At 39.5% G+C, this 27,895-nt stretch overlaps 1 protein-coding gene across 1 annotated transcript; it reads left to right on the top strand.

Annotated features, from left to right (window-relative positions):
* MTNR1A (melatonin receptor 1A) lies at positions 1-27,878 on the top strand. The gene is made up of 2 exons (XM_014855805.3): positions 1-308; positions 24,852-27,878. The coding sequence occupies exons 1-2, from the start codon at positions 80-82 to the stop codon at positions 25,718-25,720; spliced, it is 1,098 nt and encodes a 365-aa protein (XP_014711291.1). The 5' UTR covers positions 1-79; the 3' UTR covers positions 25,721-27,878.
* The last annotated feature ends 17 nt before the right edge of the window (positions 27,879-27,895 follow it).

The following is a 27,895-nucleotide window of genomic DNA, read 5'->3' on the forward strand; positions in this document are numbered from 1 at the left end:
GCCATAAAAAGTGGCGGAGCGGGATCACACGGCGCTCGGGCGACTCGCAGGGGCGGCGGGGCGCTGCGGGGCCCGCGCGATGGCCGGGTGGCCGTGGGGCGCGCCGGGCGGGAGCTTGAGGGGCAACGGGTGCGCGCTGTTCAACGCCTCTCTGCTGGCGCCCGGCGGCGGGGAGGGCGCGTGGCCGCGACCCTCGTGGCTGGCCTCCACGCTCGCCTGCATCCTCATCTTCACCATCGTGGTGGACATCCTGGGCAACCTCCTGGTCATCCTGTCCGTGTATCGGAACAAGAAGCTGAGGAACGCAGGTAGGGACTCCCAGGGCCAGGTGGGCTGGACCAGCAGCCCCTAACTCTCACCGGACGGCAGCCTGTCCCCTGTCTGGCCACCTTTCCAGATCGCAGCATCCTTAGCCCTCAAATGACACTTCCTAAGAAAAGTTCAATTCTTTTTCTTAGAAACTGGGAACTGGAGTCATTTTTCCTAATAGAGACTGAAGCCCATCTGTTCACTTTTCCTCTAACCCACCCTTCTAAGATGTTTTTGCATAAAACAGTAAAGCATCTTCAGTTTCCAAGGGGTAGAAACCTTTGCTAGAGTCAGGTTCTTTTTATTTTAGGGGACAACCCCACTGTACAGTTTTCATTTTCTGAGGCTTATTAGATTGAAAGACATGGATACAGTTTGCAGAAAGTTCTTCAAGAAGGCATTTCAAGTTAGTTCAATGAACCTGTCCATTGCTTGGTTTTACATATAATTTATTTTTCCCAACTTTGTTAAAATATGAGAAAATTTATAAGCTGGCAAATTGATAGCGCAATGATTTTAGTTTTGTTACCAGGAGTGGTTTTCAGTTTTTAGCATACAATTTAAAAAGAACCATAGGCTCCTAAAACATGCTTCAGAAAGTGAGTATTATTCCTCCAAGTTAAACAAGTTTACATTTTAAAAATAGAGATTGTTGTAGTAAAGAGTATGTTTGCATATAATATACTACTAAAGCTAATTTTGTGCTTGAATTAAACTTGCTTTTTCTTCCAAGCAATGAACTGAAATTAGCTTATCGTGGGTGTGAGCCCAAGGGCGATTTGTCCATAGGACACTGGACCTTCAGACCTGGAAATGATGATGATGTGCCTAGTTCCTTATTTGGAAGCAAACTTTCTGGAGGTGAGGGTCGCTAGGGGGAGGAACTATGTACTTATGTGTTTGTTAAAAGCAATTATTTGTGTTCTATCCAGGTAGATGATCAAAGCTGTGATTTTGTTTAGCTCCTTTCTGGGAGGGCCCCCTTTTTTTCCCTTTCCCTAATGCTTCGGGACAGTGCATAGTTTAAGGATTCGTTAATAAGGACCTGATAACAGGTATTGAATTGGAGTTAGTCCATGGAATAACCTCACTTTGCAGGTTGGCTTAAACTAGAGGGATCCTGCCTTCAAGAAGTAGCGCATTCCCTCTTGGCAATAAAAGCAGCTTTCTCTGGGCCAGACACGGTTCTGAGAGCCGTGTTAACTGGATCCGCAGGCAGCCCTGCAGTGGGTGCCGCTGTGACCCGATTTACAATCTGACGACACAAGTTGCTTTTACCGACCGGAAGTGGTGGAGCTGGGTTTGACTGAGAGCTCACTCTACTTCATTGACGTCAATAATTGCAGACTTGGGAAGCTTGAATCCTGCAGAACCTTTCTTTTAGAAAAAAAAAAAAAAAATCCACATGCCCGAAACAATTCTATTTCTTGTGTTTTATTTAAAAAAACATCTTGTGAGACGTGCTCCTTCCACACCATTCGGTCTTTTGTTCGTTTGCTAAGCAGCTTTTTGATAGGGTGGTCTGTAAAATACTACATCTCTTAGCTGACTAGGAGATGCACAGGGAGCTTTAATCTGTGAAGCTTTTGAACTTTCATATTCTTATAATTGGGACTTTTAATTCAGAGGTACCACTGTTGCAATTCAAACCATTTGAGGCTTTCTAGAATGGATGGTAATTTGAAACAGTGATAGAGATAGCTGATCAAATATGGCTTTGGGGTGCTTATTAAAAGTTCTTGTGATTGTTCCATCCTTCCATTTCAGTTAGATTTATTTTGTTGGCATTGAGGGTGAAAAGATGGAACAAACAGAATGGAAGAAATGAGCTAAAAAATAAGAACACTGCCATCTTAAGTTTTGAACTAGCGCTTTCTCTTGGCAATCTGGTATAATTGAAGGATTTTTCTGAACCTCTTCTCCTCCCAAGAGAGCGTGTTGACATTTGGCGTCTCGGGGAAGAAATTCAAAATATTTGACAGCCATTTGTCAGGGACATTGGCCAATCAGAGCCAAAACAGGCTCCGAGATGCTGGCAGAACATCTGCTCTGTTCCCATCCAAAATTTGACACTAGAATCGACACTACCCTATTTGCATCCTCTGAGTAAATTTCATAGTGTCACGGAAAGATTCCTGCACTGGAATGCTAGGATTAATATCTGTGCTGTCTACCTTGTGATCTGAGAAATCAGTTAAGTCATCAAACCTTCATTTTCCACATTTGTCAAATACAGAAAATATCTCATCTTTTAGCCTCGCACGATTGTTGCGATTACCTGCTGAGGTGATGCACACGGAACCACTTTGAAAAGGATAAAGCAGGTGGTATGTGTTCTTTTATTCTAGGTGAAGCTAACCAGGGGGTGTTGTTTCTTAAAAATGATTGAACTGTGCAGACTTAGTGTTTGTGCACATTTCTATATGTACATTGTACTTTAATAAAGCATTTTCAAAAAAATAAAGCAAGAATACAAAATACCTTGCCTATTCAAAATTCAATTATGTGGCCATCTATTCTAGCTAGAATATTGCCAATAAATGGAAATAAACAAAAATAATAGACTCTCACCCACAGCTAATTTGTCCTGCCTTGGAATGCCACAAAACTCTGAAGCTAGCGCCTGGGTCCCCGTAGATTATAAGCAGTAAATTAGGAGAAAGATTGGCACATTTAAAGGAATAGCACATGTGGCAAACGGTGTGGGTTAAAGTAGATTCACTAAAAGCAGGTGGGAAAAACTGAAGAGCACAACCTCTGCGGGCACTTCGTGAAGAAGCAAATAACCCTGCTCACCATTAATTGCTCCTGAAACAGCACAGTGCAATAATATATTTATTAATTATGACCCCGAGCCATCAAGGAAGGTCCAGTCGCATACGGTATGTTCTGCTTAAGAAGACAGGGACGTCATATTTTAGGAAGACAGTTATCTAAAGCGGTTTATTATTATTTTTTAATCTGGTGCACAGTGGGGTAAACTGTCAGTATTGTAAAAAAAAAAATGTCCCCCAGAATGACTCAAAGATGGGATGATTGGCACTGTGTTATTCCACTCTTGTGCTTGTTTCTTTCAGGCCCATATTGAATATTATCTATAACCATCCTGCATTACCACTCGAAGAGCTGCACAGAGTAAGGCGAGAACATGGACTTTGGGCCTCAAAGATCTGGGTTTAAATCTTGGATCTACCAGGGCCTTTGTTTTTTTTTTTTGTGAGGAAGATTAGCCCTGAGCTAACATCTGTGCCAGTCTTCCTCTACTTTGTATGTGGGATGCCACCATAGCATGGGTGATGAGTGGAGTAAATCTGCACCTGGGATCCGAACCCATGAACCCGGGCCACCGAAACAGAGCACACACGACATTAACCACTGAGCCACAGGGCCATTTTTAAGCTCCTTATAGGTCTTAGGCATGCCTACTTAAATATATTATCTTTACTTATTTTCTTTAGATTGGCCCTGAGCTAACATCTGTTGCCAGTCTTTCTTCTTCTTCTTCTTCTTCTTCTTCTTCTTCTTCTTCTTCTCCCCAAAGTCCCTCAGTACACGATTGTCTATTCTAGTTGTAGATCCTTCTAGTTCTGCTATGTGGGATGCTGCCTCAGCATGGCCTGATGAGCACTGCTAGGTCTGTTCCCAGGATCCAAACCAGTGAAGCCCTGTGCCACTGAGGCAGAGTACCACGGGGCCAGCTCCCCAAAATATTATTTTTAAATTGAGGCATAACTTACACACAGCGAAGTGCATAAACCATGGGTGACGTATTTTTACATATGTATATACATATGTGACCATCACTTTTGAGAAATGGTTTTAATAAGGGAAATGATTTGAAATAAGATAATATCATGAAATAATGTCTCAAGTCATTCAGAAATAGTCCGGTAATACTACCTTATTGTTGTGGTAGTGTTATTATCCACAACTTGAACTAGAACTTATGCCAAATCTGAGTACCGAAAACCGTGAATCTGAACTTTTTCTCTTTTACCATCCACGAGCAGATTGCTGCCCGTGTTGATGTTGACTCTTGGTTGTATCCATTGCTCAGGCAGTGAAGCCTGAGGATCGCTGCCTTCTCCCTTACCTGGGCCACACTCACCATCAGTTCATCAGTACCGCAGCGTGGGTCCCACGGAATGTGTTCATACCCACCTTCATAGAGCCCTTGGCCAACCTGTTCACTGTATGCTGGCTTTTATTTTCTCTTTCCTTCCTTTCCTTTCTCTTCCCTTGCCTTCTTTTTTCTTCTTCTCCACTGTCTGTCTCTTACTCCTTGGCCTCCAGTATTCCTTGGTCACCATCATTAGATTCAATGTCTTAGCAGAGGTCACACTGTGTCTCTGCTTCCTGTGTCTGTTGTGCATCAGCAAAAAAGACACCCCTGGACTTACAAGCATATTATATTCTAGAAGTTCATTTCTAAATTTCTTAAAACAATATTTTATATATTTTGGCTCTTACCCTAGCCCACGAAAGCATTCAAACCAACAATGTGGCTGAAATGATACTCAGAATTGATGGGTCATCGGAGACTCACGAGCCCCAGAAAGCAACGTGCCTCACGGAGTTCTGAGTTCTGAGCCTTTTGGGATGCTGTGGGAATGGGAAGGAGCGGTGCGGAAGGCACTGGCTGGAAGCTTCCCGTATTAACTCAGAAATGTCGGGAGAGGGCTCAGATCAGACATGATGACGCAGGATGGTTTTAGCATCAGGGACGGGGTGGAAGCAAGTGTAACTATATGCAGCTGCTCCTAAGGCGAATGCTTCTGTGCTGGGGACAAATATGTCAGAGCCTATAGGGAAGTGTGGAGAGAGCTTGTAAGGAGAATGGGTCCAGAACCTGGACTCCAGGGCTGCTACTGAATGGATCTGTGATTGTAGTTAAGTCATCACCTCTCTGGACTGTTTTCGCGTCAGTAGAATGATTGGGTCGGACAACATCTTTGAGTCCTTTCTGATTCTAGTGTCCTTTGATTTACGTGATTATTAAACTCAGTGCAAAGTTGTAAATTATATTGCAATGAAACTGACTAGCAACGAGGAGGAATGTGGACACAATGACATATATGTAGATAGTGATCATGGGCATTATAGATCTAGGAAAGCGTCCTTAGGAAAGCGTGCCTCGTTTGTCCTACACTATCTGATTCACTTGTCACATATCTGCTGGCGAAAAATCTTGTAATGACATCTGGTTTCTTTGCCTTATTTCCCAAGGAAGGTTTACAAGTTTTTAAACTTTGCTACATAGTTTTCCCTTCTTGGAAGAGAATGAAGTAACCAACCACACAGAGTAATTCAAGCCCTCTTTGGTGGGACTCTTGCTAGTTGGCCAACAATGGATTGGTTCTCTGGGGTGTCTGCAGGTTCTCGTGAGTTTGGGTCGGATGAGCTGGTGATGCTTGTGATGAGCTGGCTGACAGCGTGTGTGAGTGAGCAATCCTGGTGAACTAACTTTCATGCCTCTGGTTGGTCCACGGGGAGAGACAGGCTCTTTTCAGCCTGTAATGACCCCATCGGAATATAACCACTGGGGAGGAGCAGGCGACCAGCCTGGTCATTGTTTGCAAGAACACACATCTGAAGAACCATGGGGCTCACTCAAGCGAGCACAGCCTTCTCAGTTAGGGGCTTAAAGGCGGGTGGAAGAGAGAGACTTCACCATGCTGTGTTCCTGAAATAAAGAATCAGACAGTTATTCCTGCGATATCAGTTCAGGATGTCTGTATTGAGGCCATCAAAGTGGCTAATCACAGGGCTAACAGGTAACTTAAAAACCAGTGCTCCAGGGGATCCTTAAAGCCAAAAACATAGAACACAATGAAATATCCATATATAAGCCAATTGCCCAAATCCCAAAAGAAATATAAAAGCAATGCATTTTGGACGATATTTTTGAGACATTTTGTTCTTTCAGGAATTTTTTTTCCTGTAAAGATTCATTTTGCATCTTACATTTTCTTCTCACTGCAAATGGCGCTTTCTCTTGATGTACTTAATATCCATGAATATCAGATAGAAGGTAAATAGAACTGCAAGAAAGTCTAACTTCTGGGACGTGGGCAATTGGAACAGATATACAGTATTCCTTAACATTTGGATCTGATGTCTTAACAATATTTGTACATCTAAACCTTTCATGATAAAACTTAATCCTTTTTTTTTTTTTTTTTTTGGTGAGGAAGATTGGTCCTCAGCTGACATCTATTGCCAATCTTCCTCTTTTTGCTTGAGGAAGATTGTTGCTAACATCTGTACCAATCATCCTCTATTTCGTATGTGCAATGCTGCCACAGCCTGGCTTGATGAGTGGTATGTAGGTCTGTGCCCAGGATCTGAACAGATGGATCCCAGGCCGCTGAAGCCTAGCTCGCAAACTTAACCACTACTCCACTGGGCTGGCCCCTTAAGCCTCCTTTTTCCTTTTTTTCCAATTATTTTTTTTAATGAGTTCATAATAGTTTATATCAATGCAAGATTTCAGTTGTACATTATTTCTTGACTGTGACCCCATAAGTGCTCCCCTTCACTCCCTGTGCCCCTCCCACCCCCCTTCCCCTGGTAACCACTGAACTGTTTTCTTTGTCCATGTGCTTTTTTATATTCCACATATGAGTGAAATCATCTGGTGTTTGTCTTTCTCGCACTGGCTTATTTTGCTAAGCATAATTCCCTTAGGTCCTTCCATGTTACTGCAAATGGGATGAATTTGTCTTTTTTTCTGGCTGAGTAGTATTCCATTGTGTGTATATATATATATATATATATATACCACATCTTCTTTATCCAATCATCGGTTGGTGGGCACTTGGGTTGCTTCCGTCTTAGCTATTGTGAATAGTGCTGTAATGGACATAGGGGTGCATATGTTACTTTGGATTGTTGATTTCAAGTTGTTTGGGTAGATACCCAGTAGTGGGATAGCTGGGTCGTATGGTATTTCTATTTTTAGTTTTTTGAGGAATCTCCATACTGTTTTCCATAGTGGCTGCACCAGTTTGCATTCCCACCAGCAGTGTATGAGGGTTCCCTTCTCTCCACACCCTCTCCAACATTTGTTATTTTTAGTCTTAGAGATTACAGCCATTTTGACAGGCATAAGGTGGTATCATAGTGTAGTTTTGATTTGCATTTCCCTGATGATTAGTGATGTTGAACACCTTTTCATGTGTTTATTGGCCATCTGTATATCTTCTTTGGAAAAATGTCTGTTCATCTCCTCTGCCCATTTTTTGATCAGGTTGTTTATTTCTTGTGCCATTGTGTGAGTTCCTTATATTATGGAGATTAAACCCTCATCAGATAAATGACTTGCAAATATTTTGTCCCAAGTGGTGGGTTGTCTCTTTGTTTTGATTCTAGTTTCTTTTGCATTGCAGAAGCTCTTTAGTCTGATGAATTCCCACTTATTTTTTCTTTTGTTTCGTTTGTCTGAGAGGACATGGTATTTGAAAAGATCCCTTTTTTTCCCCCCGCTTTATCTCCCCAACCCCCCCCTGCACACAGTTGTACATCTCAGCTGCAGGTCCTTCTAGTTGTGGGATGTGGGACACCGCCCCAACGCGGCCCAATGAGCAATGCCACATCCACGCCCAGGATGCGAACCCTGGGCCGCAGCAGCAGAGCGCTAGAACTCAACCACTTGGCCATGGAGCCGGCCCCAAAAAGATCCTTTTTAGTTCAATGTCAGAGAGAGTACTACCGATATTATTTTCCAGGAGTTTTATAGTTTCTGGACGTATCTTCAAATCTTTGATCTATTTTGAGTTTATTTTTGTGTATGGTGTGAGATAGTGGTCTACCTTCATTCTTTTGCGTGTGGCTGTTCAGTTTTCCCAACACCATTTGTGGAAGAGACTATCTTTTCTCTGTTGTATGTTCTTGGCATCTTTGTCAAAGATTAGCTGTCCGTAGATGTGTGGTTTTATTTCTGGGCTTTCAGTTCTGTCCATTGATCTGTGTGCCTGCTTTTGCACCAGAACCATGCCATTTTGATCACTATGGCTTTGTAGTACCTTTTGAAGTAAGGGATTGTGATACCTCCAGCTTTGTTCTTTTTTCTCAGGATTGCCTTAGCAATTTGGGGTCTTTGGTTGCCCCATATGTATTTTAGTATTCTTTGCTCTATTTCCATGAAGACTGTCATTGGGATTCTGATAGAAATTGCATTGAATCTTTAGATTGCTTTGGGTAGTATGGACATTTTAACTATGTTTATTCTTCCAATCCATGAGCAAGGAATCTCTTTCCATCTCTTTATGTCGTTATCAATTTCTCTCAATAATGTCTTATAGTTTTCATTGTATAAGTCCTTCACCTCCTTGGTTAAATTTATTCCTAGGTACTTTATTCTTTTAGTTGTGATTGCGAATGGAATTATATTTTTGAGTTCTCCTTCTGTAACTTCGTTACTGGAGTATAGAAAGGAAACTTATTTTTATAAGTTGATTCTGTACCCTCCAACTTTACTGTAGTTGTTAATTATTTCAATTAGTTTCCCGATGGATTTTTTGGGGTTTCTTATGTATAAGATCATGTCATCTGCAAACAGTGAGAGTTTCACTTTTTCACTCCCTATTTGGATTCCTTTTATTCCCTTCTCTTGCCTAATTACTCTGACCAAAATCTCCAGTACTATGTTGAATAAGAGTGGTGATGGTGGACATCCTTGTCTTGTTCCTGTTCTCAGGGGGATGGCATTCAGTTTTTGCCTATTGAGTATGATGTTGGCTGTGGGTTTGTCATATATGGCCTTTATTATGTTGAGGTAATTTCCTTCTATCCCCATTTTGTTAAGAGTTTTTATCATAAATGCTGTTGGATCTTGTCAAATGCCTTCTCTGCATCTATTGAGAGGATTATGTGGTTTTTATTCCTCAATTTGTTAATGTGGTGTATCACGTTGATTGATTTGCGGATGTTGAACCATCCCTGTGTCCCTGGTATGAATCCCACTTGATCATGATGTATGATCCTTTTGATGAATTGCTGAATTCAGGTTGCCAAAATTTTGTTGAGGATTTTTGTATCTATGTTCATCAGTGATACTCGCCTGGAGTTCTCCTTTTTTGTGCTGTCTCTGTCAGGCTTTGGTATCAGAGTGATGTTGGCCTCATAGAAGGTGTTAGGAAGTGTTCTATCTTCCCTAACTTTTTGGAATAGCTTGAGATGGATAGGTATTAAATCCTCTCTGAAAGTTTGGTAAAATTCCCCAGGAAAGCCATCTGGTCCTGGGGTTTTATACTTTGGGATGCTTTTGATTGCTGTTTCAATTTCTTTCCTTGTGATTGGTCTATTCAGATTGTCTGTTTCTTATTGACTCAGCTTTGGGAGGTTGTAAGAGTCTAAGAATTTATCCGTTTCCTCTAGGTTATCCATTTTGTTGGCATATAGTTTTTCATAGTTTTCTCTTATAATCCATTGTATTTCTGTGGAATATGTTGTTATTTCTCCTCTTTCATTTCTGATTTTGTTTATTTGAGATTTCTCTCTTTTTTTCTTTGTAAATCTGGCTAGGAGTTTGTCAATTTTGTTTATCTTCTCAAAGAACCAGCTCTTTGTTTCATTAATCCTTTCTATTGCCTTTTTTTGTTTCAATAGCATTTATTTCTGCTCTGATTTTTATTATTTCTCTCCTTCTGCTGACTTTGGGCTTTGTTTGTTCCTCTTTTTCTAATTCAGTTAGGTGTAATTTGAGATTGCTTATTTGGGATTTTTCTTGTTTGTTGAGGTGTGGCTGTATTGCAATGAATTTCCCTGTTAATATGGCTTTTGCTGCATCCCATATGAGATGGTATGGTATGTTATCATTTTCATTTCTCTCCAGATATTTTTTGATTTCTCCTTTAATTTCTTCAATGATCTGTTGCTTGTTCAGTAGCATGTTGTTTAGTCTTCACATCTTTGTCCCTTTCTCAGCTTTTTTCTTGTAATTAACTTCTGGCTTTATAGCATTATGATCAGAAAAGATGCTTGTTAATATTTCAATTTTCTTAAGTTTATTGAGGTTTGCCTCGTTCCCCAACATTCTTGAGAATGTTCTGTGTGCACTTGAGAAGAATGTGTATTCTGCTGTTTTTGGATGGAATGTTTTATATATGCCTATTAAGTTCAACTGGTTTAGGTTTTCATTTAATTCCACTGTTTCCTCATTGATTTTCTTTCAGGATGATCTATCCATTGATGTGAGTGGGGTGTTGAGCTCCCCTACTATTATTGTGTTATTATTAATATCTTCTTTTAGGTTTGTTAATAGTTGCCTTATGAACTTTGGTGTTCCTGTGTTGGGTGAATAGATATTTATAAGTGTTATGTCTTCTTGATGGAATGTCCCTTTGATCATTATATACTGCCCCTCTTTGTCTCTCTTTACCTGCCTTATCTTGAAGTCTACTTTGTCTGATAATAAGTATTGCAACACCTGATTCTTTTGTTTGCCATTAGCTTGAAGTTCCACCCCTTTGCTCTGAGCCTGTGTTTGTCATTGGAGCTGAGGTGTATTTCCTGGAGGCAGCAAATTTTTGGATCTTTTTCTTTGATCCATCTCACCACTCTGTGTCTTTTTATTGGAGAATTCAATCCATGTATGTTTATGGTGATTATTGGTGTATAAGGGCTTAATGCTGTCATTATATCGCTTATTTTCTGGTTTTCCTGTATTCCTTTGTTTTTCCTCCTGTGTGTTTTGGTCTACCCATTGAATTATGTAGTTTTTTATGATGTGTTTCTTTGTTTTCTCCTTATTCATTTTTTGTGTCTCCGTTCTGCTTTTTAGTTTAGTGGCTACCCTGAAGTTTGTATTCAGGCTCTCCTGTATAAGAGTACATTTTCTGATGGCCTCTTATTTCTTTAGTCTAAACTGATTCAGTGCCCCTCCGCCTCCCCTCCCAAGTTGTTTTTCTCTTATCTTATTCCAACTTGTGTTGTGAGTTTTTGGTTAAAGTGACAAGATTGTCTTTGTTTTTGGTGTTTTTCTTTCCTTTAGCCTAATGCTATAGTTGAATATTTGCTGTCCTATTCTGTTTTTGTCTAATTATTTATCTCCTTACTCTGTGTTTTGTGACCCCTTTCTCCTCTTTTTTTTTTCAGGTATGAGGGCCTTCTTGAGGATTTCTTAGGGGGATCTTGTGGCTACGAAGTCCCTTAGCTTTTGTTTGTCTTGGAAAGATTTAATTTCTCCCTCATATCTGAAGGATATTTTTGCTGGATAGAATATTCCTGGCTGAAGATTCTTGTCTTTTAAAGTTTTGAATATTTTTCCATTCTCTCCTAGCTTGTAAAGTTTCTGCAGAGAAATCTGCTGAAAGCCTGATAGGGGTTCCTTTGTAGGTTATTTTCTTCTGCCTTGCTGCCCTGAGTATTCTTTCTTTGTCATTCATTTTTGCCAGTTTTACTACTATTTGCCTTGAGTAGATCTTTTTACATTGACAAATCTAGGAGATCTGGAAGCTTCTTCCACACATATTTCCCTAGATTTGAGAAGTTCTCTGCTATTATTTCTCTGAACACACTTTCTGCTCCATTCTCCTTCTCTTTACCTTCTTGAATATCTGTAATTCTTATGTTGCATTTCCTCATTGAGTTGGATGTCTCTTGGAGACTTTCTTCATTTCTTTTTAGTCTTGGTTCTCACTCCTCCTCTGTCTGGAGCATTTCAACATGTCTATCTTTGATTATGCTGATTTGCTCCTCTATGATGTCCACTCGAGCACTTAGGGAATCCGTATTTTGTTTTATCTCGTCTGTTGTGTCTTTCATCTCTAATATTTCTGATTGATTCTTCTTTATAGTTTCAATCTCTTTTGTGAAGTAGCTCCTGAACTCGTTGAATTGTTTCTCTCTACATTCTCTTTTACCCTGTTGAGTTTTTTGATGAAAACTATTTTGAATTCTTTGTTGTTTAGTTTACATATTTCTGTGTCCTCAGGACTCAGTCCTGGGTGCTTGTCGTTTTCTTTCTTGGTCTGGAGATTTGATGTCGTGTCAGATCTTGGAAGTTCGGCTCTTTCTCATTCTGATATTGTTCGGTTGCAGTTACAGCCTATTGCCACTGGGTGGGGGTCGAGAGCTGCATATTCTCAGCCTCCCCTCTTCAGCCAGTGCAGTGTGCGTTGGGGGAGGGGCACTTTCTCCTGTGTGCATTCTGGGCCTTCTCAGTCAGCTCTCACTCTCTGGTCTCTTGGGGTCTTGGCTTGATGAGGTCATCCCCCCCCCCCCACGGAAGCATGTGCCCCATTAGAGGGCTTCCATCTAGGCTGTAAGGGCCCAAGGGAGTCCTGGGGGGGGGGTCCCACGGATGTGTGACCCCTCCTCTCCTCCTTTACTCACGGGTCCTCCCATAGCAGTGACTGCAGCCTTTCCAGGAGGGAGTGAAGATCTCTCTTACCCTGTTCTAGCTCCTCTGAGTGGCGTTCCAACCTCTCCACCCTCCGTTGTGTGGCTGTGTCTCTCTCTGAGGTTTTTGTGTTGTTAGGATGTTATCTTTTGGAGTATGGTTGCCCCTTTTTGTTGTATGTTGGAGGGGAGAGCATCCCGGGCAAGTTCACTCTGCCATGATGCTGATGTCAGTCTCCCCTTAAACCTCCTTTTTATTGTTCTGGTACATAATTGATTTTGCAAAAACTGATGGCCATCTTTTGGTGAACATTTCCACTTAAAATACAAATATTGTACAGCACCCCAGTCAAGCCAACCTCAATTATTAGGGGAATTTAGCTTTTTAATCCTATGATTTTATTTTTGAAAATTTATTTATGAACTTGTACTTGAGACATTTTTCAAATTCGAGAAAATTAAAATAGAAAACTGATGGAATTGCACTTTATGTTACACTTTTCATAGACAGCTAATTTGGTCTGTTTTCTGTGGATAAAGTAGAAAAATAACTTCTTTTCTTGATTGGAATGTCTAATACTTCATACTTATGTGCATAGAGCAATTTACAGTTTTCAAAGCACTTTCCCACATTTTGTTTTAAATTTGTCTTTACGACAACCTCCTCAGGTAGATAATAAAACTGAAACCCAAAATTCACAGATAAATGATCAGTTTTTCTAATCCCGGCAAACAGCCCAGCATGGTACAGTGGAAGGAGCACAGGAATTAAAATCAGAAGTTCCAGGCTGAGTCTTATATGTGCAATACCTTTATTTATAGTGTATTTTGGGTCTGGTTGCACAACCTCACTAAGCCTCAGCTTCTCCGTCTGTCTAATGGGGCACTGATCTCACAGGGATGCTAGGAGGGTAAACTTAGATCCTGCCCATCCATCCATCCATCCATCCATCCACCGATCACTTCAAAATTATAAAATATTATACAAATAATGGTATTGTTATGTTATTATTAGCATGCATACTATGATTGGTTCTTTTTAGGTGAATTTTTTTTAAAGATTGGCACCTGAACTAACTAACATCTGTGCCAATCTTTTTTTTTTTTTTAATTCCTCTCCCCAAAGCCCCCCAGTACATAGTTGTATATTCTAGCTGTGGGTCCTTCTTGTTGTGCTATGTGGGATGCTGCCTCAGCATGGCTTGATGAGTGGTGCCATGTCAGCTGCACCCAAGATCAAAACCAGCAAAATCTTGGGCCACCGAAGTGGAGCAGGCAAACTTAACCACTCGGCCATGGGACCAGCCCCTAGATTAAGCTTTTAAATGCTTATTTCTTTTTAAATGTATTCTTTTTTTTAAAGTAGGTAGACAATACAAATGGTAAGAGGTGAAATCAGAGACTTGGCCCATGGCCGAGTGGTTAAGTTTGCACACTCTGCTTCAGCAGCCCAGGGTTCACAGGTTCAGATCCTGGGCATGGACCTACTCACCACTCATCAAGCCATGCTGTGGCAGCATCCCACATAGAGGAACTAGAATGACTTGCAACTTGCATATACAACTAGGTACTGGGACTTTGGGGAGAGAAAAAAAAAAGAGGAAGATTGGGAACAGATGTTAGCTCAGAGCCAATCTTCCTCACCAAAAAAAGGTTGCCTTAAAAAAAAAAGAAGTTAAATCAGTCAGAAATTGAAGATTTAGGATCTAATTCTCTTTCATGGCATTATGCAAATTACACAAGTTCTCAGATGCCTCAATTTTTTTTTTGGTAATAAACGTTATCTCCCCACAGCAAGTAGGACTGAGATTCTGATAATTTCATTATCCAACCTCTGAAAGACTGATTATTTCAATATCCAAGCTGTTCTCTAATTTAAAATGAATTGGCTCTGGAAGCTACAATAACTATCTCAGACAAGTCTATTTCCATTCAAACAGTTGTGACTAACTTGTATGTACAGACTTGGGAAATGGTTTCAAGCTAAGGAAGCCAGTGCTTAATAGAACCTCTAATGTGACAGACTTCTTGTTAGCACTGTGGACGTTTTCCTCCTGCAGCTCCCTGTGCTATTTCAAATTATTGATTCAAGGCAATTTTTTACTTTTAAAGACATTTTATTGATTTTTCTTCCCCCTTGCATGCTTAGCCACTTTTTAAAGTTTTATGATTTTTTTTCTGGTCTGTATAGTACATTGTAATGGAACTCTAAATTTTCCCAAATTTGCCAGAGTAATTCCCAGAATTCCCTGGAAACCTTAGGACAGAGGTTTCAGATTCCTAAATATGTGCTTGCATTTGAGTCTACATGGTTGGGTTTAGATCTGATTGGTTCCTCCAGATATTGATCTTATAAGGAAGGAGCATGTTCAGCATTAAGTTAATCATGGATAAGAGAGCTTATTTTTGCTAGTTCAGAATCATTTTTTCTCTTGGCAATTTTGAAAGGTAACCAAGGATAAAAATAGTCCTAGATTAAACCTCCTGCTTTTAGTTCTTACTAACATTTATGGTTCTGTATTTTAAAAAAAATACCAACTTTGAAAAATATCTGCCTGGGAAGTCGTTTTAAATCTCCATAGAGTCTCTGGAGCGTATTCTGCTCATTCTTTATTAGCACATTTCAAAAATAATAATTAGAATATTTGAGAGGAATGGTAAGATCTTTACAAGAGGCCTTGAATTTCTCCCTTTTTCCTAAGTATTTTTAAGTCGGCCAGCTGACAGAAATGCTTAACTTCTAAAAAAGAAATGCACACGCTTTCAGAATCTTCCAGGCTACCACGGAGGCAATTAATGGATTGTTTTTAAAGAAGCATTTGTGCGTGCTCAGAACTCTGCATGGCGTCATTTACTCCCCTTCAAAAAGATAGTTCCTTAATCAGCACTCTCATTGTCTCATCTTTCAAAACGGTAGATAAAGTTGACCTAAAAACCCAGGGGCTGTATGTGATATCTCAAGAAATTTTAGTGAAATTTAATAATGCTGCAAATGAGGAATAAATTTCTGGATTTTCTCATTGTGGTGCTCTAAGATTTCTTCTTCTACAGAGCTATGAATTTTAGGCAATCACACTAAAGGAATTAGTCTCAGAAAAAGGAATAAGAAAAAATAAATCTCTTTGGTGCTGAATATTATTCAGGCTCTTGAGGGTGAATTTGAGTTGATGAGCTTATGGCTTAAAAGGATGCTCACATATTTTGATATTGAACACTTTTGGTGCATATTGAATTGAATATCTATTTAAATAAATATTTATTGCATACCTGCAGTATTAGACAGAATACAGATGTCAACAAATTCTTGTTGGTTTGTCAAAATGCAAGACACTGTGCTAAGCTTGTGTAAAATGTAGCTCCTACTTTCAAAGGGATTACTTTCTATCAAGGCATTTAAAAAAAATTCTTCTTTTATTTTTAAATAAATATAAGACATGGAGTACAAAGTTACAAGAGTCAAAACTTGTTCAGGGGCTGGCCCTGTGGCCGAGTGGTTAAGTTCGTGTGCTCCACTGCAGCAGCCCAGGGTTTCGCCAGTTCGGATCCTGGGCGCAGACATGGCACCACTGGTCAGGCCACGTTGAGGTGGCGTCCCACATGCCACAGCTATAAGGACCTGCAACTAAGAGACTGAGATACACAACTATGCACCGGGCGGATTTGGGGAGATAAAGCAGAAAAAAAAAAAACCATGTTTATATGGCAGAAAAACTTTTCAAGAGAAATTTGAAAGTCGGTTGGTAGATGGTAGCTGGTACTTAAAGTAGTCATGGGAATTTTTAAAGATGTTACCTCATGATGGATGAGAGGACAATAGGTAATAAATAGGAAATGTGAAAGCTACACCATACCTGAGGAAGAATTAATGAGAAAGCTTCAAAGAAATTAGTTAATAATAGAGACAAAGTATAGCTATTCGGGAATAATACATTAGCAAATTTGTCATCAGTAATTACTATTTGTTCTTTTATGACTTTCTTAACGTGTTTAAGAATACAAAACTCTCTCTTGAAAGGGATAATGTGGTTTTATCCTCCATGCATTCATTCCTTTTTTCTTTATTTAAATATCTCTTAGTTGCCTCCCATGCACCAGGTTTAAGGTAATATTGGGGCTTGGAGCACATTTCTGTGGCAAGACAAACGCTATTCTAGTTAATTCTTTTTTCCTTTTTCTTTTTTAAATCGAGGTATAATTAACATATAATGTTATATTAGTTTCAGGATACAATATAATGATTCAATATTTGTATGTGTTGCAAAAAGATCACCATAGTAAGTCTGGTTAACATCTGTCACCATAAATAGTTACCAAATTTTTTCTCTTGTGGTGAGAACTTTTAAGATCTACTCTCTTAGCAACTTTCAAATACACAACACAATATTATTAACTATAGTCACTATGCTGTACATTGCTTCCCCAGGACTTCTGTAAATGGAAGTTTGTACCTTTTGACCAACCTCACCCAGTTAAATTTTATTTTAAGATTTAGTTTAAACTTTAATTTTTCTTTTTTTTGTTTTTTTTTTCCTGAGGAATGTTAGCCCTGAGCTAACATCCATGCCAATCTTCCTCCACTTTATATGTGGGTTGCCGCCACATCATGGCTGACAAGTGGCATAGGTCCACACCCAGGATCCAAACCTACAAACCTGGGGTGCCGAAGTGGAGCATACTGAACTTAATCACTATGCCATGGGGCTGGCCCCTTTAATTTTTACTTTTTAAGAGTTTTGTTTGTGAATATTTTTTTAAAAAACTCTTAACTTCATCTGTATTCTTTGTTATTACTTTACTTATTCTATTATCTTACCATTAATTGTTTCCTCTATTTGAACTTGGAATATTTTCAACTGCACTCATTTTTTTGGGTGTGTAGATATTGCATTTTTTAATCAAATAGGTTTTTCAATAAAGGTTATATATATAAGGTTGTCATCTATATCATTTAATATATGAGACATTCCTTATCAACATAAAATTAGTCCTATTATAGACTCAATTTTTTTTTGTGATATGTTCCCTTTGAATAATGTGGCCTCTGGAACATTCAGATGGTCTGGAGTAAAACTCTGGCTCTGCCGTCCAATGGATGTGACCTTGGGCAAACTACTTGTTTAGTCTCCTCACTCGTTAATTTAGGATAACACTAACGTTGCAAGGATTAAATGGATTTCTATCCTTAAAGTTCATTATGCTTTAAATGTAACCTTTTGGGAAGCAGAATGAATTCTTTGTTGTTTTGTACTCTTGGTGTAGAGTTATAATGGGTGAATATATTTTTATTTTTAAGGCAGAGAATAATATTTAACACTTTTAGGTTTTTAAATAGTCCCCATGTACATCAAAAACAGTCAAATTTAGAATTTTTAAAAATTACCTGTATGAGAATCTTATTTAGTACTTTTGTAGTGTTAACTTCTTTTTCGTTTCTCCTTACATTTATTTTATTTTAGTTAAATACTATGATTGTACCATTTTTAATAAATACAGGAATTCTATTTCAGAATTTAGCAGTTTAGAGTTCTTTAATTAAATAGAGATATTATATAGGGCCAGCCTGGTGGCATAGTGGGGTTAAGTTCACACACTCCGCTTCGGCGACCCAAGATTCACCAGTTCAGATCCCTGGTGCACACCTACACACTGCCCACCAAGCCATGCTGTGGTGGCGTCCCACATACAAAATAGAGGAAGATTGGCACAGATGTTAGCTTAGTGACAATCTTCCCTAAGCAAAAAGAGGAAGATTGGCAACAGATGTTAGTGCAGGACCCAGCTTCCTCACCAAAAAAAGAAAAAATGGACAAGAGATATTATTAAGTGCCATTAATTTGTTTATTTAAGCTAGCAGTTAACTGAGCCCTTCAAGACTGGGGAAAGTCTCTAAGGAAATAAAGACTACTATCCCAAATAGGATTAATATAGGTTTTTAGCTTGCCTGTTATTGTGGATGAAGTATTATGTATTTTTCATGAGTAGTAATCTATGTTTCTAAGCCCATGAGTAACTTCTATTTCTGCTGCATGACAGCTTTGGGAGCCCATTGGTCAAGGACAGTGGTGACTGAGGAAAGATTAACCCATGTCCCCAGATTGCGTCATCAAGATCCTCTTCTGCTTAGGTTGCTTTTTGGTGAGGATTCATATGGGACACAAGTATCTTCACAGTCAGTGCCCATTCTGAGATGTCTGTGCCTCTATAGACCTCTTCTCCAGACCCTGGTATCACCAGTTTTCTAATCATGTTTCTTCCAAGTCCTTGACTATTGGCTACACCATTAGCCATGGCTGTGAATCAATGTAGGTGTATAGCTGTGGCCATCTCTCCTTCCAGGCAAGATGAACAACCTGCATGAAGTTCTGTTCAAAGTTCTGTTCACCGGGAGGATTTCCCTTCATCCTTGTCCCTAGATTTGGCCTGCAGTGCTGCAACATCCAGTTTCAGGTCGTACGAGCATATCATGAAGAACCATCTGTAAACCATGCCAGAAGTCTTTTCTTCCTTATTCATCTGGTCAAAAGGGACTTCCCATGAAGCTGTAGGTGTGCGTTGAGGGAAAGGTGGTGATGAGGCAGGAATGTGGGCCTTGGGCATCTGAGCCACTTATTCATGCAACTTCCCTATGCCTTCAGGACATGCTTGAGCCAGATCTTGTACATACCACTTCTGTTTGATACTGTGCACGCCCAACTTTATGATTTGGGGGGTCAGACAATACCTGGTCCATGAGGGACCATTCAGATCACAGGGTCACTTGGTGGTCTGTGCTCAAGTATTCAGATTCTACTAAGGCCAAGTAGTAAGTCAAAAACTGCTTCTTTAAAGGAGAAGCCTTGTCTGCAGAGGTTAGCGTAGATTTGCTGCAAAATCCTAAGGATCTGTGTTATGAATGACTGATATGTGCCTGCTAAAGGCTCTTTACACCCTCCAGATCTATGACCAACAATTCAAGCACCATGGAATCAGATGAGTCAAATGGCAGAACAGCTTTCAGAGCCTTTTCTTGTTCTGGGCTCCACTCAAAACTGGCTGCTTTTTGAGTTACTTAGTAAATGGGTTGGTGTAGCGTGTCAACATGAGGTATATTTTGTTTTTCCTTCCTAGTGGTAGGAGGGGCAATGCAGCAACTTGTTCTTCACCTTGGAAGGTGAGGACAGGTGATAATTTAAGTAAGTCTTTGGCCACTGCATGCCATGAGCTCCCAGTGTCTCCTCTGCTACTGGAAAAAGGTTTTTTAATGCCTCTACATCTAATCCTGTTAGAGAATCTATTCTAGGTGACCCAGAACCAGTACAGAGAAACCATCCCTAAGGTTCTTCTTGCTCTACTTTCAGCACCAAATTCTGGAGTTCAGTCCATCCTACAAGCAAATTCACTAGAGCAATTATGGGAGCAGATTCAACAGTCTATTTGAGGCTGTTGTTGTGTGTCTGGTGCTGGAGCCTTGTATTAGCCAGGGTTCTGCAGAGAAACAGAACCAATAGAATACATATCTATTATATATCTCTAATATATTTATATAAATATAAGAGATTTATTATGCGTATTATAAAGAATTGGCTTACATGATTTTGGGGGCTAACAAATCCCACAATCTACCACCTGTAAGCTGGAGACTCAGGAGGGCCGGTGGTGTAGTTCTAGCCTGAATCCGAAGACCTCAGAACCAGGAGCACATACCATGCAAGTCCCAGTCCAAGGGCAGGAGAAGATCATGTTCCAGCTCAGTGGTCAGGCAGACAGCGACTTCTCCCTTCCTCTGACTTTGTTTAATTCAGGCCCTCAATGGATTAGATGACGTCCGCCCACGTTGGGAAGGGCCATCTGCTTTACTAAGTCTACTGACTTAAATGCTAATTTCTTCTGGAAACCCCCTCACAGATACACCCAGAAATAATGTTTAACCAGATATTTGAGCATCCCATGACCCGTCCAAGTGGACGCTTACACAATTAACCATCCCACCTTCAAGTCCACAGAAAAGGCAGCTGAGAAGAAAAGAAGGATGTCAAGAGTGGAAGCAAGAGCAAAGTAGATCCCTGGAAGAAGGACTGGAACCCAGGAGGATGAACTGAACTCCTGTCAGTCTCTGGCTTTCTCCAAGCCAAAGCAGAGTTCAGCAGGGGTGGGAGACACTGTGGGCACGCTGCTGCCCCTCGCCACAGTGTAGGCCAGCAGATAGGAGTCAAAGAGGCACAATAGTGCCTGGTTCTTTACAGGGACCTTCCACAGAGAGAATATGGCTGCAGCTTCACTTCCGCCTTTTAAATCTCATGCAAATTCTCTCTTGTGGGGAACCCTAACCTGGAGTTAGGCAAGCAAATGTCCTTTCAGCTTAGCTAAATTGACACAATATAAATTCACTGTACATTTTTTAAAGGCCTTGCTCTATGCCAGGTCCTATTTGAGCAGGGAGAAAGATGTCTAAGACAGGCACTGCCCCCATAGAGTTAGTTAATAGCTTGGGCTGTGGGGAGATGCTAAGAAGCAGAGAAATACTTGTGATAAATGGAAAATCAATACCACCTTGCTTTGGTCATTCCGACAGGGAAATCACAGGACTAGTTCTGAGAGAGGCAGTTTAGACAAGGCAACTTTTTAGTTGTCTACTAACTTATTCGTGTATGTGCCATGTTTCACTTACAATCTAAGGTCTTATTCACCAGAATGAATATTTACTCTGCCTTTTATAGCTTATCTGTGTCTTTAATCACTGTGAGACTGTTAGCTGTTTCTTCTTGTTGCTAGGACAGAGACCTCTAACCTCTACATCTCTTCCCTTCCCATCATCATCTCCTTATAACTTTCTGGTTCTAATGTGCTTTTTTTAGAATTGTGTCTGCAAAGGCTTGAAGCCAGGGCCTGGCCATAGGGCCAAATTTCTAACCCTCATTTATTTCTGAGCACATGAACTTTCTTATGGAAACCCACTGAGCAACACTAACAAGTAAACAATATTATTGCAATCTTGCACTAACTAATTTTATGGCCTCATTCAATCTAACTTGATATTTCTCAGTTTTTCTCTCTAAAAAGTAGGAATTAACCTGGGTGATCGCTAATATTCCTCTCAATCATAATATCCTATGAGTCTATGATTCTTCTACTGTAAGGACTGGAACTAAATCCAACAGAGAAGGAACTGGTAGACATTAACAGAAATTATGTTAAGTTTCAGAATGCCTTGTTATGCTGGTTGTATAGAGTCATGTATATCTGTAAAAATGGGTAGATTGTTACCTACCTAGAGTTACACAGAGCTAGTATTACTGGGCAACGACCTGCTGCCTGGCATGTGTAGAAGCCAATACTATGGTACCAGATTTTGAGAAAAGAAAGAGCTTTATTGCATAGCTGACCAGCAAGGAGACAGGAGGCAAAGCTCAAATCCATCTGGCTGAGATGAATCAGGGATAGAGTTTTAAGGAGTTGGGGGTGGGAGTGGTTATGCAAAATGCTAGCTTGGAGGAATCTTTTTGGATGGCAGGAGCGTAAGGGTCTTATAAATCCTGTGTCCTACAAATCAAGGGACCCCCTCATGTCTTGTGAGGTACCCCGAGCCACTTTCTCATCACATTGAGTTCTGTAGTTAGGCGACTTTTGGTTCCTAGGCAGCTCAAGGTCATCTAAGGACAGGGTTACCATCTTTGGCACATGCTCCAGCTGCATGACTTGCAGGTTTTGCTAGTTGCCCCTGCAAAGATAACTTTGATATTTTGTTATTGATACAATAGGGCCGGCCAGCACAAGTTAGTCTATGATGGTTACACTACAATGGAATAGATGACCATATGCTTATGATTAAATTATTTAGTTGCTCTTACTTGGTGGAGTTCTCCCATACACACAACCCACACACATACACACCCTCACACATACTCCACACATAGCAGATGTGATAAAGCTTCCTCTGAGCTACCCGATAGCCACATCTGCATAGAATCTATGGCTTAATTTTTTTCCTGCAAACACTTGTAAAATGAGATTAGTTCAAAGAAAATTAAACTAATGATTTAACTAATGTAGTTACTTGAACAAAAAAGAAGCGTAATTATTATAAAATAAATGAAGCAGAGAGTTCAAGCCGTGAAAGAAATCTATGACATCATTCATGATCTTATATTTAAGCACTTTTGAAAATAAATACATATAAGATCAGTTTGTCTTCATGGCATTCTGGGTAAAAATGTACCGTTTTGATGAGAATTTAATTTGTAGCTGAATTTCATACGTTATACATATTTTTAAAGTATTAGATATTTTGAGTCAAATATGTATTAAACTATGCCCACTTTGGAATTTAAATATCTCATTGGTAATTGAAATTGGTCTGTGGGAAAAATCAATTTGTTTTTCTTGCTTCAATTTGGCCTAGGATAACCAATTTTCATACGTTGTTTTTATGACAATTTATCTGAAATTCCTGCTTACATGGCAAAACCTTGCCTTTTTTAGTCACTACTGCTATTTTCATTCACTTCTCTGCATGCTTTCTTGGGGGCGGGTGAATAAAATTAATCAAATAGGAACTTGAAGTGCAAAACCTATTTTACTTGAGACGTTGGTAGACGACAATTTAATTTATTTCATCCATCGTTTCAGCAAAAGTCTCAAGTGGGTACTATTCAGGAAAGCAATATGAGGAAGACACAATCTCAGAGGACCACAGTACAGAAATATAGGGAAGCCAAGTTCACACACAAATATAATGAAAGGCAAAATGTGTGGTCACTACGCCTGGAATGTTCCTCCTCACCTCTGTGCAGCTCACACCCTCCTCGCTGCCTCTCATTCTGTGCATACTCTTGTTGTACTTCTTTCTCTCTATTTTAATTTTGTTTTCTTTTTCTAAGATCGAGGATCATAAGATGCCTGTCTGTCCATTCCTGTTTCCCCAGCATCTATTATATGCACTTAATAAGTTTTTATTGAGTGGAATTTATTATTATTTAATCTAAGTTAAAAGTGGTATAAATAAAGTGATTTAGGAGTCTTCAAAAGAGGAAGTTCTTCCATGGGGTTGGGCAAATAAATAAAGTCTTCGGGTATTTCTATTTAAGATGGATTTGGGAAAATGGGTAGCATTTTAAAAGTTAGAGAGAGGAGCCATTCAAAGCAGGAGCAATAGTAAGCAACAAAGGCAAATGAGCCACGAAAGTAAAGAGTGCATTTGCCAAACATCTCATAAAATTTGACTAGAATTCTTTTTTTGTACTTTAAAATGTCTTATTATATTAATATAGAAAATTATCACTTAATTTGACTATTTGGGGTTTAATTTTTGTACCTTAAGTTCTTTATAAAATATAAAAGGATTTCTGCTGTTTCCTTTGGATCGAGGAAGGAGAGTTGGAGAATACCAACATTTATGGAGCACTTATCATCGGACAGATGCTGCTCAGCACCAGTTATAGATTGCCTCGTTTAATCCTCACCATACCCCAACAAAGAAGATACTGTCATTGTCCCCATCTGCAAAGAGGAAACTGAAGTTAGTGAGATAATGTAACTTGCCCCAGTTAGACAGCTAGTAAGGGATGAAGCCAATATTCTAACCTAGACAGCTGATGAACACCGGTTTTCAATTCTTTTGGGTATATACCTGGGAGTGGAATTGCTGGGTCCTGTGGTAATTCCATGTTTAACTTACTGAGGAACTGCCAAACTTTTCTCTGTTCCTTGAACTGACTACACCAATTACTGCCTGAGGGCCTTTGTGCATGCTGTCGCTTTTGACTCAGCTGATAATAGAACCCTTTTTTTCTTGACTATTATGCAATGGACAAAGATCTATCACTCTCCAAGAACAGGAGTTAGAGGCCCATTTGAGAACTGTTGAAGAACGAGAAAGGGATAGAAAGCCTGGAACTTTGGGATGTCATAGTTGGCTTGAGAAATAACATGACGTGAGATTTCTCAGGTAATGTAGAAGCTTCCAGAACAAAAGATGTGATATGAGTATGCCTTGTTTGGGAGATGTGGGAATTTGTGAACAGTAGACTTGATTTAACAAGGGCAACAATGGGCTCGCTTCCCGGTGAAAATAGTCTCCACTTCATTTACAGTATGGTGGTCACTGCAATGTCAGATCATCTCACTTGTGGAAACAGCTATTTTAAAAATAACTGTGAAAGAAAACTCATGCAATTCATGAAAAATGGCATTAACCTGTAATTTTCTAAACCTTTCTCTCTTAGGAAATATATTTGTGGTGAGCCTAGCAGTTGCGGACCTGGTGGTGGCTGTTTATCCATACCCCTTGGTGCTGACATCTATATTTAACAACGGATGGAGCCTAGGATATCTGCACTGCCAAGTGAGTGGTTTCCTGATGGGCTTGAGTGTCATTGCCTCAGTATTCAACATCACTGGAATCGCCATTAACCGCTACTGCTACATCTGCCACAGTCTCAAGTATGACAAACTGTACAGTAACAAGAATTCCCTCTGCTACGTGTGCCTGATATGGATGTTGACCCTTGTGGCAATCATGCCCAACTTGCGTATCGGAACCCTGCAGTATGACCCAAGGGTCTACTCCTGTACGTTCGCCCAGTCTGTCAGTTCAGCGTACACCATCGCGGTGGTGGTTTTCCATTTCATAGTTCCTATGATCATAGTCATCTTCTGCTACCTAAGGATCTGGATCCTGGTTCTTCAGGTCCGACGGAGGGTGAAACCTATCAACAAACCCAGACTGAAACCACAGGATTTCAGGAACTTTGTCACCATGTTTGTGGTTTTTGTACTTTTTGCCATTTGCTGGGCTCCTCTAAACTTTATTGGTCTCGCTGTGGCCTCAGACCCTGCCAGCATGGTTCCCAGGATCCCAGAGTGGTTGTTTGTGGCCAGTTACTATATGGCATATTTCAACAGCTGCCTCAACGCAATTATATATGGACTGCTGAACCAAAATTTCAGGAAGGAATACAGAAGAATTATAGTTTCACTGTGTACGGCCAAGATGTTCTTTGTGGATAGCTCGAATGAGGTCGCAGACAGGATTAAATGCAAACCCTCTCCATTAATGATCAATAATAACCTATTAAAGGTGGACTCTGTTTAAAAAAGCAAAGAATTACCAGCAAGATATGCAAACTGCTCAGAGTCTTACTAATTTTCATGTTTGCTTCCCTTTGGACAGATGTCGAGAAAATAGTGTGGTTGAGAAAATTTAATACTCTCAAGAGGTTGCCTCTATAGTTTCTGAACTAATGTGATATTGGCCTTCTGAACAAGTCTGTAATTCTACTTATGAACAGAAATACAGAACATAGAGAGAGGTATTAGTTAATTGAAGAATCCGGTTCAGGGATGGGGGGAGTTATTTTAAATAAAAATTCTGAATGTATTCAAGTGGAGAAAGAGTGTGCAAATGTTTCTTTTGTTGTAAATGAGTGCCACAAAGGTAGTAATTGCTTTTTTCCCTCCACTTTTTGTAGATTTCTAATAGGAAAACAAATGATATGTTTTATTTATAAACGGGTAAGTAGAAAAAAGGGGAAAGTAGATGAGTGACTCATTATACAATGAAAGTCTGAAAATAAATTAGTGAATAACTCAACCACAACCAGCACAAGGTTTTCAGTTGGCACTGTTAGCACTGGGCAGCTATAGTCAGGCTCATAAATGTCACTCTATTAAAAGTTGCGCATGCAACTAAAGTGCTAACTATAGGACAGAGCTCTTTTTCAGATGTCAATAACTACAGTATTTTAAAGCAATAGCTACACGTAAAACTCAATTCAACTTTATAGGACATTTGGCTTCTTCTTATTTTGTCACCAGATATTATGATTATTCACGTCACTGACCAGCTGTTTTTAATTGATCTCTGTTAATTTATCAAGTCATCATATCTGCTCAGTTAACAATGACAAAGAATCAAAGAGCTCCAGATTCTTGGATACAGTGCTGAACGTGTTCTAGATTGATAGGCGATTTGGGCAAGGAAATATCTAAACCAGTTGTTCTTTTACAGATATCGCAAAACAATATTCTTTAATAATTCATTTCAGTATATGGTTTCATCTTTCATGTTGATGATCCTAGGGCATATGAATCGCCTCCACAGCTTTGAAGAGTAAGGAGATTATTTAGGTGTTGTGTTGTGTTTCAGTAATAATGAAATAATTCTACGCCCGTAAGAAACAGTACCTTTATTACGAGGACACATTTCTGTGTTCTCTTAGAGAAGGGCTAGGAGTAACATGTCCATTTCAAAACCAATTGATTATCGTTGCTTTTAGACATTAGATGTTGATCCTGTCTTTTTTAAAAAATTATTTTATTGAGATCACATTGGCTTATAACACTGTGTACATTTCAAGTGTCTGATCCCGTCTTTTCTCGTGCTAACCTGGTGCCCTAATTTCTGATAGAACTCTTACTTTGCAGTAAGTGATGCAAGCATATCTGGTTTATTGACAAAGAGTCGAGAAAGTAGCTCTGTTTGTTTGGAATAAAAAAGTGAATTGTATCTTCTATTTCCATGATGTGGTCAACGAATCTCTGAGAACTCTCGAGTCCTGGTGCCTCGGGAGCTCTGCTATCTTCACTGAGTCTGTGACCGCTGAGCTGGAGGATAAATGTTTGTTTAGAGAATTCAACATAGGTGAACATAAGATATGATCCTGAGTTGTAACATTATTTTATTCTTGTAACTGTTTTCTTGCAGTTTGGGTATAAATTTGAATAAAAACCTACAAAACCTGTTTTTTCAAAAGACACTTTATTTTTACATTTTTGAAAATACAGCCCATGATATAACATATTTGCATGTTTTTACGCATATCTGTACCTTGTTACTGTCAAGGATGAACTTCAATGGGGTCTCTGCTTGTGTATATTTGTTCTAATAAAAATTTTATATGTATATATGGAAAGATGAATATGATTTATTGTCATTTTCAAGGTAGTCCGTTTGTATTTTCTGTTATTTGTTGGAAATTAAATAAAAGTTGGTTTAGGATGGAGAGTGGTTTGATAATTACCTAAGATGTGTACCTGTTTATGGACAAGGGACCTGTCTTTCTGTTTTTGGCATTTTTCTTAGCATAATGTAAACTATTCAGTTATTCATATGTGTTCATATATCATATATTTATTTATTCTTGTCCGTGATGGATGGGAACTGAAATTTAATTGACCATTATTTTCTCCAACCTGATATATGCAACCAATAAGCTGTATTCTATTCCAAATAGAAATTTGTTGCATGTTTAACAAATGTGTTTCTGTA

This window comes from Equus asinus, chromosome 27 (assembly GCF_041296235.1).
Source record: "Equus asinus isolate D_3611 breed Donkey chromosome 27, EquAss-T2T_v2, whole genome shotgun sequence".
Classification (NCBI taxonomy): domain Eukaryota; kingdom Metazoa; phylum Chordata; class Mammalia; order Perissodactyla; family Equidae; genus Equus; species Equus asinus.

Excerpts from the sequence above, each read along its gene's own strand:
- MTNR1A (XM_014855805.3), top strand. The coding sequence starts at position 80 with ATGGCCGGGTGGCCGTGGGGCGCGCCGGGCGGGAGCTTGAGGGGCAAC. Across the intron at positions 309-24,851 it reads CAAGAAGCTGAGGAACGCAG|GAAATATATTTGTGGTGAGC; the intron begins GTAGGGACTCCC and ends TTTCTCTCTTAG.